This window comes from Chamaea fasciata, unplaced genomic scaffold (assembly GCF_029207755.1).
Source record: "Chamaea fasciata isolate MVZ Bird 193981 ecotype frontalis unplaced genomic scaffold, bChaFas1.0.hap1 SCAF_1, whole genome shotgun sequence".
Taxonomy (NCBI): Eukaryota; Metazoa; Chordata; class Aves; order Passeriformes; family Sylviidae; genus Chamaea; species Chamaea fasciata.
Genome location: NW_027094086.1, coordinates 61,579,431 through 61,591,559, shown reverse-complemented (window position 1 = coordinate 61,591,559; position 12,129 = coordinate 61,579,431). Strand labels below are relative to the sequence as shown.

The window sequence follows — 12,129 nt, the reverse complement described above, 5'->3', positions numbered from 1 at the left end:
TGCAGAGGCATTTCCTCGATGTGAAACTTACGCTCTTTCCCCTCCAGGACACGCCGGCTTCCCTGGTAGGAACCCGCAGGGATGGGTCACAGGGACGGCTCCTGCCCTTTGTCGGAACCTCGATGCGGCTGATGGCGGGGCGGGCCCGCCGCTCCCCGGACGCGGATCCCCACGCTCTGCGCGCCGCGCTAAGGTCGTGCCGCGGGAAGAGGGCGGGTGCGCGCCGGCCCCGCTCGGAATTCGGCTCCGCCCGGGATTCGGCTCCTCTCGGGATTCCCCTCCGTGCACGGGGCGGGGCGCGCGCCCCCGCCCGGCCGTGACGTCACGGGCGCGCTGCGTCAGGGGCGGCCGGTGGCGGCGGCGCGCGGGGCCATGGCGGCGGGGTACCAGCACCGGCCGAACGGCGGCGGCGGCGCCCCCCTGCCCGATCCCTCCTTCCTGTGGAACGTGTTCCAGAGGTGAGCTCCGCCGCCACGGCGGGCCCGGCAGCCGGCGGGCAGGGGAGGTGCCGGAAGCGGGTCGGCTGCTGCGGGAGTCCGGTCACCGGGCCGGCGCATCCAGCACGGGGTTTGGCTGCCGGGGAGCCTGGCAGCGCTGTAAACAGCGCGGTGGTTTCCCCGTGGGAGGAATCTGTAAGGAAGGGTTGAGGAGGAATTAATGTGGCTGTGTTTTATAACGAGGGTAAAGGGGATTGATGGGAGCGAGAAGGTAACCTTGAAAGTGCTGAAGTAATTTTTAACCTGAGATTGCAGAAAGGATAGTAGAGTCAGGAGGATCAGTGTAGCAATACAGGGAAGGCGTGTAAAAAGGAATCTGATAAATGTTAATGGAAGACTTTAAAGCTACCAGCGAGAAGACATAGCTGCACCAGGGGACGTTTAGGTTGGATATCGGGAAGAATTTCTTCTCAGCAAGGGTGATTGGACATTGGAATGGACTGCCCAGGGCGGTGGTGGAGTCACCCTTCCTGGAGGTGTTTTAAGGAAACACGGGACGTGGCACTCAGTCCCATGGTCTGCTTGACATGGTGGTGTTGGGTCATAGGTTGGACTTGATGATCTCAGAGGACTTTTCCAACCTAAATGGTTCTGTGAAGTATTCTCTTGAATTCTCCTGGAGCAGAGGGAGTCAGCAAGCTTGTGCTAAACAAACGCACTGGCAAGATCCTGTCAGTAAAGAAGCCAAAGGAGATTTCCCAATTATGTCATGTTGAGGAAACTGGGGAGGTGCCTACGTTGGATCCATTTTTATGGGAGATGAGTCAAGACAAATCCTCTGACACAAGCAGCAGCAAGAAGAGGTTAAGCAGTAGACAAACAGTACTAAGTTTCTAAAACTGGCTGATATTTATGGAGTGACTCAGGAATGCAGCAGCTTACCTACCCAGCTTGCTGTAAAACAACTTCCTCTGAGGACCCGGCAGAGCCATGCATGAAGTCATTTCTCTTTTTAAAGGGTCCAGAAAGAAACAGATCAACAATCTAACTTCTGCACCAGGAAAATAAGTAAAAATTAATTTTTATTAACGTAGTTAGGAGAGTTGCATGGCTTTTGTTGAAAATATTCCTTCTGGCAGACTCCTGTATAAATCCTGGACTAGATTTGGTAAGGATTGGCTATGGACACCATGGCTAGAATTGGAGTAGTTCATCTAATCTGCATGCTTTTCAAAAATACTCCCAACACTAGCCCTTGAAGAAATTCGGTAAACATGGAATGAATGGAAGCCTTCTTCCGTGGATGGAAAACTGACTGAAGGGTGTGTATGTGGTCATGCGCCACGCTGACAGATGGAGCTCTCCTGGGATCTTTATGTAATCCGTTCGGGAGCAGCTGGGGAAAGGAGAGTAGGTTTCGATTGGATGGTGGGAAGAAGTTTTATACTGTGGGCGTGGTGAGGCACTGCAGCAGGTTGGTCGCCCAGAGAAGCTGTGGAAGTGTTTAAGGCCAGGCTGGAGCTCTGAGCCATCTGGTGTAATTGAAAGTGTCCCTGCCCACAGCCGAGGGGTGGAACTGATGCCTTGGAAGGCTGACCTGAAACAAGAGACTGGACAGAGCTAGAGAATAAAGTAGGTATGTATTGAAAGGCCTCCAGGATCCACCTTGGGCAGGACAGGTGCCTGGCCAAGGCTGCACCCAGGGTGGACTAAGAATAGTCACAAAAATGACTGACTGGTCACGAGATCTTACATTTTTATAACTTTTGGTCCATTTGCATATTGGGGTTTAATTGTCCAATTACAGCTCCAGGTTGTGTGGTCTCATCCTTCTTGTTCCTCCCTTCAGTCCACAGTTGTTTGTGCTGTCGGGCTGCAAGTTGTCCTTGGTTCTCAGCAGGAAAAGGATTTATTTTGTCTACCTACTCTGTGAAGAGAGCTTACTGGCACTTCGTATGAGGCTCAGAACTACATCCCTAGGCAGCACAGAATCTGCAGATATGAAAGCTAAAACTTAAAGCATCAGAACTTGATGATCTTTAAGGTCCCTTTCAACCCAAACCATTCTGTGGTTCTATGATTCTGCGAAAAGAGGATGAATGATCAGGTGAGGTTTGCTGGTTCCTGCAGTAACTGAGGCCTGTGAAAGTGTGCAGGAGCACCTTACAGTCCTGAATGACTGGGCTGTATCAGCCTGTCACGATCCCTGTATGACAGGTGATCCCCATATGTCAGGTGGAATCCAGAGTAGGAATGATGTCCATGAGGAAAACCCATTCTAATTTTGCATAATCTTGTTTACAAAAGGAATGTGCTGACTGATGATGCTCAGGAGCAAGATAAGTAGGTCATAATGCATTTTCATGAAAATATCAGCTTAGCACTTGGTAGCAGCTCATAAAAGGTAAAAAATGTTCACAATATTAAGATAAACAGATTAAAAAGGGGAGATATCTATTTGTAATTGAAATCTTTGCAATTTATGCTTGCAATTTTAGTGTTGCATGCAGGTTACATAATTCTTGGAGGTGGGAAAGGAAGCAAGAGAATGAACTGAAAGTGTTTAGAAAAAGACAGTAAGAACTAAAGGAAAAGAAAATCAGCTTCTGTGAACAGGGTTCAACTGAGTGGGACTCTGCTTTGGAGTGCTAGAAGAAGGGAAACGAAAACTGTCAGTGCAAGGGCAATGTCCTTGTATGAAATGGAGGGAAGTCCCCACCACTTTCAGAGACCCTTCTAAAGAAGGCATGATCATTCATTATTTGGGCAGAAATTACTTAATTGATTAATTTTGGCATAGAACTTGAATCATTAAGACAATGGACTGTGGAGGCTCAATGAAAGCTGGAACCTGCCTGTGCTTTTTCCTCTTTGAACCCCTTTCAGCCCCTTTGCAGGGTCAAGGCCCTGCAATCGATCAAGTCTTTCAGTCCTTTGGTCACATAAGTGACTTTCTCCATTGCCAACATGTGAGAGAGTCTGGGTGACAAACCTGTTGCTCCACTTTTCCTAACACATAGCTTGCTACTGTAACATTAGGCATTTTGTGGATTTAACCAGCATGTGTGCTCTGCAGTTGCCTTAAACAGAAATAAAAATACTTCCTTGTGCAGAGTATGCCCAAACTGTTTCATTGTCAGTTTCTGTGTGTCTCTTCACTCACAAGTAGGTCTTGCAGTTTTCTTTGGGGCTTTTATCATGTTCCAGAGACTTTCCAGGAAAATAATAATTTCATCTGGTGAGTAAGAACCAGAATGTCGAGGTCTTCAGTAAGTAGAACTTGTTAATTTCAGCCATTTAAAGCTTACTACCTGTTTTTGTTTCGTTTGTTTGTTTTTTTCCCAGAGTTGATAAAGACAGGAGTGGAATAATATCTGATAATGAACTTCAGCAGGCATTATCTAATGGTAAGTCTGTAAATGAGGCAGTTCATTTTAAACTTCATGATAAATTCGTTGTGAGAATGGTTACTTGATGCCATCATTCTTTGTATGGAAGGGAGGGGGAAGTGTTCCTACCACTCAGTAATTACTATTAAATCTACAGCAAAGGGCTAGAAAGGGAAAAAAATAAACAATCCTGGTGATTTTTTGTTTGTTTTAAACTTATTATTTATTGTAACCATTATTGGTCTGTATTCTGAGGAATGAGGGCATGCAGATCCCTTTATTTCTTTCCCAGCTCTACTTCCTAGAAATCATTACCAGTGATTCATATATTCCTTGCTCATCAGTACTGAACCTTTGTTTTTTAACCAGAATCAGTGTATAACCTGGGCAAAGCTGTTTGTTTACAACCAGCCTTTTCATGGCTCATAATTTATTTCTCATACAGCATGGTGTAGGAAATAAAGTATGTTTGGGGTTTTTTATAACAGAGTAGAAAGGTGCACTCTAGATCTAGTATTAAAACTCTGTCAGTTCCTTGTTGCAATACTCAAAGAATAACTAGGGGATTGTCAACTCATGGAAACAAAATTAAAAAGGAAACATGTTTCCAGTAGCCTATTTTTGCTTTCCTCCCATGACTCAGGGTGGGTAGGGTTGTACTCCGTGGGGTTTGTTCCTGTTTGGAAATCTGAAAAAGGGCATATTCAGGCTGTTTGTCCGCCTTTGAGTCCATATCAACTTCCCCTTCTCCCAAAGCTTATTCCTTTATCCCGCCTGTGCTTTGTGGCTGAGGAGGGCTTAAACTGATGTTGTGAGCTGCAGCACACACAGGCTGAAGGGCCTGTTTTTGTCAGTAATTGCCTGACTTGAAATACGTTTATAAGGTTCTTTTCAGTAAAACTGCAGTCTTGCAACTGAACTGGATTTACTAGAATATTTGCTTAATAATGTATCTGATAAATTAAAAGCAATGTGTTGTGGCTGCCAGACCTGATCTATAATAAAAATTTTGAATAAAATCTTCAGCAAAAACTAAGTTAAACTAAGTCACCATTTTCATTTAGATTACAGTGCTATTTAGAACGATGAGAAACTGTCATTTTAAATTTTACCTGCTGTTTTAAATTTTATATTTTTTAAATATCGTCTCATATGAACCTGCCATTTTTAATTTTATATATTTTAAATATCTCCTCATATGATTGAATTTAAGGGTAATAGGCAGTGATGACTGAACTCTTTTCTTTCCTTATTTACAGTGTAGATTAGCAGTTTCAGTGCTTTGCAGTTATGAAGAATGCCTACCAAATGTTAGACAAAATATTTACAGAACTGTAAGCTTCCTGCATTCCAAGAGATTCTATGTACATCAAAGTCACTAACAATTCAGTATATCATTTTCAAAATATATCCTCTAGTGGATGATTGTGCATAGCTGTCCTGCAATTTAACATGGGCTAAAAGAATGTTATGTGTTTATTTCTAAAACATTTTAAAAAGTCTGCAGTGTGCTCACTGACATTTGAAGTTCAGTATGGTTTTTACAATTTGACATCTTCAACCTGTGAAGTTTATGCAGATAAGAGTGTGCTTACCTGGGAGGGGCTGATCATCACTTTGTCTAACTGCTGGCACAATAAAATTCTTCACTTCCTTCTTGTTTTCTTCTGTGCTGCTGTGGGAAGTTAATACTAGAGTCAGAAAGGAGAGACAGGAATGGTCTTCACTGTTTATTAGAACAGGCTGAAATCAGTACAGTTCTTCACCTCTGGAGTTGCTGACATCTCACTCTGTGGCGGCTGTATGAGTCACTTCAATGTTTCAAGAATTGAAATGGGTTAACTTTCAGACTGTATTTTCACTTTTTCCTCTTATTCTGCTCAGTGTTCACCTTATTAATTCCATTATTTATTTTTCTGAGCAGACACACAGCTCCCAGGTACTGATATTCTCTGTCTAAAATAGCTTCAGCATTTTCAGAGCCATTTTTCCTCTTTTTTCTGCTTACGTTCCTCTTGATGTGCAAATAGTCACAGGGCCTGCCTACGGTGCAGGGTTGTCCCTGTAGAATTGCACCACTGCCCGTGACCCAGCAAATCCAACGTGCCTGATCCCAGCCCGGCCCTTCTGCTGGGATTTGTGCTCAGCTGACACCTTCCTGGGAGCGCCTCCGCAGCGCCCTCGGCTCACGACTCCTTTGCGGTCTCACCGATTGCTTGGGTCCCTGCAGGCAACCACAGCCAGTCAATTGTGTGTTGGTTCGTGCTCCTGGTTCCTTCACAGGCTCTGGAGAATCGATGGCGAAATTCTAGATGAGGCACAGGATTCCTCTTTGTCTAAAGCTTAATGCTTCCTAGCGCTCAGGAATGCTCTCAACCAAGTGAAAACTATTTCATAATGACAAGCCTCTGGATACTCAGAGAAGTGCAGAGCTCCTCTCCAGATGATTACTGCTCAGGCCCTTTCAAGCAGCAACATTTCTCGGTCTAAAAATACTAATTCAAACTAACACTTAATTGTTTTAGCAATGGAGGTGAGATTTGTACTAAACAACTCTAAACTGCAACCATACATGGTTATGCTGTGTTGGGAACCCTTTCTCTTCTGTCAGAAACTAAATGCCCTGGAATAGTCCTGTAAAAAGGAAATGAACAGATGGGTTTTTACTGAGGAACAGATAAGAGGCCTTGATTGAGTTACAACTTAAAACACTTCTGCTCCTGTCAATAGAAAAGAGGTACTTCAGTTTAGATCTTGCTTTTTATCCAATTCCTGACAGCCTAGAATGAAAAAGTCCTTCTTAGATCTTCCAAGGTTTGTTAGGTTTTTTTGTTGCAGCCTTAAAAGTGATGGTTTCTCTGTGGTATTTGTAAAGCACTTGTCTGAAGTCATCTCCGAATAGTAAGACTTTCTTACTTCCAAGCAGCCTTATTTTTTTGATATGCCAGCTCCATGTCACAGAGCTCTGAATTCAGTGTTCTTAACTGATTCGTTTGGTTTGTTGCAGTTTTTAAAACGTTGAAGAATTCTTAATTCTCAACTAAGTAATTTTTTCTGTTTCAGGCACGTGGACTCCATTTAATCCAGCAACAGTCAGGTCAATTCTTGGTGAGTGTAGTTTTGTGATGTGACATAGTCCTAAAATACTGTTTCGTGATCTGTTCAGATAATTGAGAATGCTCTCAATTGCTACACTGTTTTTCCTCTGAGTGTCCAGCGGTAGTAAGTTATTTTCCCTTTTAATTAATAGAGGAATGCCCTTTGCATACACACATGTGCACTTGTCAAAGTAGCCAGAGAAATGTTACTGCATAATTGATTAGATAATAAATGTAATTTATGCATGAGGAGATTGTTATCTTGAATTTTCTAAAAATATATTATATATAAATTGTCTTGGAAAGTAGTTTTTCCTGTCTTGAATTTAAGCCTATGTTTTACTCCAAAAATAACAAACAGAAGCTTTACAATGCTTGATTTCTGTTAGTGTCTAAACTAATTGCCAGTAACGTGGAAGGTGATGGAGGAAGAACAGAAGGATCAAGATTCAAGCACAATAAATCCACACAGTTCATATATCCAAGGACAACATTTTTTGCTTTATTTTCAGTAAGTGTTCAGCAGCAGTCTGAGTTCCATCACTGGGTGACATCTTATTGTATAAAGATAACAGCATCAGTAAGTCAAATGCAGATGAATATCCCAGCACTCTTGGAAATTATGTAAGACTTTTTAATATGTCCTTAGAGAAGAACAGTCCACCCCTCTGCCCATTTTGATTGATCACTAGAAGATCAATCAAGCCCTCAGTTTGAAACGGAGACAAAAACACTGTTTCTGCTTTTTCTTGGCAGAACTTTCCAAATTACCACTTCAATTTTAGCAGTTGCTTTTTTTCTCTTCAGTACCTTCCACAGAGCACTCCTGCTATCTACTTAAATTCCTGGCAGACAGATCTTGCTGAGGAATAGTATTACTAAGGTTTTATATCTGTTTCTTACTTTTTATTTCAGGCATGTTTGACAGAGAAAACAAAGGGGGTGTGAACTTCAATGAATTCACGGGAGTCTGGAAATACATCACAGACTGGCAGAATGTCTTTCGAACGTATGACAGAGACAATTCTGGAATGATTGACAAAAATGAACTAAAGCAAGCACTAACAGGTTTTGGTAATTCATTAGTAATTAGTTTTTATGACTGGGTTATGTCATAGAATAAGCTGCTTATTGATACTGTTGCAGAGCTGTATTGCTCTGACAAATGTGACTAAAAAGGAGGCAGGTGAAGGGCAGCTCTCCTTTTAGGTATAAGGTACCTTTTAAAGATGCCCATGCCAGAGGCACGTTTTTTAAAACCCTTGCCTTAAATAGAGAAAAAGGAAAACATTCCACGCATGTCCTGACACATCCAGTTCTGGTCTCCTCTGTGACACGCTCTGAAAGCATTACCAATGCTTCAGGCAAAGTCTGAACTTGATAGAACTTGCCACTTTTTAAAACAAGGCCAGCTGTCTATGCAATGAGAGCATTCTGATGGCTAAGGAACTTTCATCCCAGCCACTTCACTTGTAAAGACCTGAGCTGCAGCCCTAAACCATTCCCTCAGTCAGTCACCTTAATCTGTAATTACATTTGCTGTGACTGAATATAATTAAGCATGGGTTTTATTGCATGCATTTTAGTTTAACACAGATATTTAGGGGAAAAAAAAATCATTGTAACTCCTCCTTTCTGGTTTTGTTACACATGCCTGCTAAACAACCTTGTCCTTTTTATAGAAGGACTGCTGTAATTGAAACCTTTTAAAGTATTTCTTTTCTTCCAAGGTTACCGACTGTCTGATCAATTCTATGATATCCTTATTCGGAAATTTGACAGACAGGGAAAAGGACAAGTTGCTTTTGATGATTTTATTCAGTGCTGTGTTGTTCTACAGGTAAGAAAGGAGATGTACTTTGATGTTAATTGAAAAAAAAATACCTTTTCTTAAGCTTTTCTGGTTCTCACTTTAACAGTGGATCTAGAACTTGTTTTTATTTATAATAAGTCATTTGAACTAAGTATATGACAAGTGCTAGAAACATCTTCGTGTATTGGTTTCATTAGTAATTCCTCTGCATCTCAAGCAAAGGGTGAGGGGCAAAAAAGCATAAAATAGTATCAATGTTTTACAGTGTCTGTTAGTTTAATACAGACTGCAGAGCTGTTCCTGCAGGGAAACTGGTAGAAATACACAAAAAATCTCCCAACTTTTCAGTAACACAGAGAGCAAGAGAGAGAACATGGAGGGAAAGCAGTTCTCTGTAAAAGTAGCATCTCTGTAACTATTATAATTGCCTTAAATTACAAATGAATACAGAGGCGACTGATGTGTCTAAATAACAGACTTTTATCACTCAGCTGATGCTAATGAAACTGTGCTGGCAGTTGTTCTGGTCCTTTATACTGCCTCACATCTCTGGGGTTACACAGAGACTGCTCAGACAGCAATGGCACACGAAGCATATTAGCCTAGAAGGTGAGAGGGACAAGGTATGCATTGGATTCTGTTTCCAGATGACTCAAACATTGCACTGTTTTTGCCCCTGCTTTAAAGTCAGTTACAAAAAGCTGTCTGGTCTATAAAGAAGTGCCTAGGTAGCCTTAGGCATTGCATCATTATTGCAGTGAGCTATCTTTACAGAGGGGACAAACAGAAAGGGTTCATAAAGCTGTAGAAGCCCAGGTGTCAAGGGGAGTCTGTGGCAGTCTGAACAGAAATGTCTATCACTGTTTTTCTCTCCTGCTCAGAGGCTGACTGATGTGTTCCGACGCTATGACACCGATCAGGACGGCTGGATTCAGGTGTCTTATGAGCAGTATCTCTCCATGGTCTTCAGCATCGTATGACGCCGATAACCAGGAATCGTGCACTGGCATTACACAGACTGGAGTTGCCAAATCATCCTCTGCTGAATAAGATCACTGATGTATTATTATGGATGTAACATCACGTTCTTAAATTTTGTATGTTGGTAATCACCATCAGAATCTGTACTTGAGTTGGTTTTTATTTTGTATTATTGTATGATATGACCATCTCTGCTTACTGTAGTACAGAAAGCACAGAATCTAGATTTAACTGGTAAAATGTTGAACATTACCTCTTACACATATCCTGCATGGGAAAAATGACTCTTTAGAAATGCCAAATTAAAATAATGCTTGTTAGTTTATATCAGCTGAAAGCCAGAAATTGCACAACATGTTTTGCATGTGCCTTACTTTTTTAAGAGTTTAATGTATTAATTTTTATTACAGAATTTAAAATTAAGTAAAAATACTAGGTCAACTTTTAGTCTACTTCCCTTTTGTGCAGCTTTACGGGGATCGTGATTTTATTTCTGTATTCTCATTTTCTCCAATTCAGGGATCTCTCCACATGGATGGCCTTTTTTTATTTTCTAGCTGCCTCCTTCTTTCAGGGTATCCTTGGGATGCCTCCAAATACAACTTCTTCACGGTTATGAAGAAGGTCATACTGCATGTCCTTGATAAGCTCCCTACAAAAACAAACTCTGACTCCGAATATGCTCCCTTTGCTTAGTTGTCTCATTTAACATCAGAAATCTTCCTTTTTGTGCTGAAGCACGTATTTGAAGTGGCCTTGAAGTGACAGTCAGACATTCTCATAACTTTACATCTCACCCTTTCCAGCCAATGAGAGGGAGTGGAAAAACTCAAGAGAAGTCACACACCATCTCTTGCACTAATTGAAGAAGCAACTTGGAGAAAGTAAAAACAACAACAGTCAGAGTTACAAAGTGACTTGCAGGTGACCCTGAGATTGGCTCAGATGGTCAGAGAATGGCACAAATGACACCAAGTTCACATGTTCAATCTCTGTATGGTCCATTCACTGAAGAGCTGAACTTAGTGATCCTTGTGGACTCTTTCCAACTCAGACTATTGTGTGATTCTGTGTTCTCACCCAGAGTGTCTGGTGTCAGCGTGGAGGCAGCAAAATGAACTGTTATCAAACATCTGTCATGCAGAGAAGCTGCTACTCTTTGTCAAGTGATAATCACACCCTTAGTGACAGCTCAGCAACACTCTGAACACTCTTCTGGTATCAGATATGTGGGGCAAAACCAATGGCCCCCAGAGCATAAGCCCATCGAAACAAGGAGTTCTCCGAAAGCACTTTGGGTGTCATCACCCAAAAGACAAGGAATTGGTTTGGAGTGAGGAAGGAGGTCAGGAATAACAACGAGTATCAGAAATCACCTCATCCAACACCTGTGAAAGTCACTTACCTTGAAAACAAGGGAAAAATACTTCCATCAGTTACTCTTTGAACCCTCTCCTCCCTAGAAGGCTGAAATAGTAACTATATATGCTCTCTCCAGAAACTAAACAGAAGAGCCCCAGACTTCTGGGCTCAAAAGAGCTGGCTGCCCTGTTTCTTTCCCACTAAGGAACCTGTCCCTTTGGATCATACACTCCCATAAAATCCAGTAATTCTGGGAAGCATTTTGAGGAGTATTAGTAAGTCCAAGGTACAAACTAAAAAGCTGGAATCTGAGAAACTTCCCCAGTTGTCTCCCCTGAAGGATGTCTCCATGTCCAGCTGGTCTTGTTCTATTTCACTGCCCTGGTGCAGAACAGCTGGCTCCAGCACTTCCTAAAGGAGCATCACTGAGGCAGAGAATCCTCAAGGTGGCTCTGGATTGGAACAACCCTTGTCCCAACGGCACACACACTTATAAAGGTGTGAAAGCAGGTACACTACAGAGCAAGAAACTGGCTAAAAGCTTTAAGACCATTTATCCTCAATCCAAGACATGTTCCAGTCTGGATTTCTGTCACCAGCTTTTTAAGGAAATTGGAAGGTTGCTCCAGGGGCTCAGGTGCATTCTGAGAACTATTGTCTCCATGCCAAGGCCTGAGATGTAGCTGCATTGGTGCTAACATGGGCCTGGCATCCATGCTGCTCTGCAGGCTGTCAGGACCTACTTTGTGAGGTTGTTGTTTGAAGGAGGATTGGAGTCTAGACAGAGTTCTGCTCCAGTTCTATACTACACGGGAGCAAGATATGGCAAAGGGGTTTCTTGGGAGTAAGGAGTACTCGGCCCTCTACAGTTCAGGAAAGCTTTAGTAAATCGGTGTTGTCTTAATTTGACAGCTACTCCAACTCCATTTCAAAATGCAAGAACTGTTTCCCCAGTGCAAGACTCTGCACAACAACAAAGGAGGGACAATAACTGTTGCGCAGAAGGAAAAAGAACATGTAGGTGGAAAGAGAATCTAATGTGGGTGGAG

The 12,129-nt window shown here is 42.4% G+C and overlaps 1 protein-coding gene across 2 annotated transcripts; it reads left to right on the top strand.

Annotated features, from left to right (window-relative positions):
* The first annotated feature begins 326 nt into the window (after positions 1 to 326).
* Positions 327 to 10,159, top strand: PDCD6 (programmed cell death 6). 2 transcript variants are annotated; one of them, XM_066184881.1, is made up of 6 exons: positions 327 to 458; positions 3,783 to 3,844; positions 6,890 to 6,934; positions 7,840 to 7,992; positions 8,655 to 8,764; positions 9,619 to 10,159. In XM_066184881.1, exons 1-6 carry the CDS (start codon positions 373 to 375, stop codon positions 9,715 to 9,717), a joined length of 555 nt encoding a protein of 184 aa, XP_066040978.1. In that variant the 5' UTR covers positions 327 to 372; the 3' UTR covers positions 9,718 to 10,159. The 2 variants fall into 2 exon arrangements, with proteins under 2 accessions (XP_066040978.1, XP_066040968.1); XM_066184871.1 differs by having other exon boundaries at positions 7,840 to 7,998.
* The last annotated feature ends 1,970 nt before the right edge of the window (positions 10,160 to 12,129 follow it).

Coding starts and splice junctions, on each gene's coding strand:
- PDCD6 (XM_066184871.1), top strand. CDS start 373: ATGGCGGCGGGGTACCAGCACCGGCCGAACGGCGGCGGCGGCGCCCCC. Junction 459..3,782: donor CTGTGGAACGTGTTCCAGAG/GTGAGCTCCGCC, acceptor TTTTTTTCCCAG/AGTTGATAAAGACAGGAGTG. Junction 7,999..8,654: donor GCAAGCACTAACAGGTTTTG/GTAATTCATTAG, acceptor TTTTCTTCCAAG/GTTACCGACTGTCTGATCAA.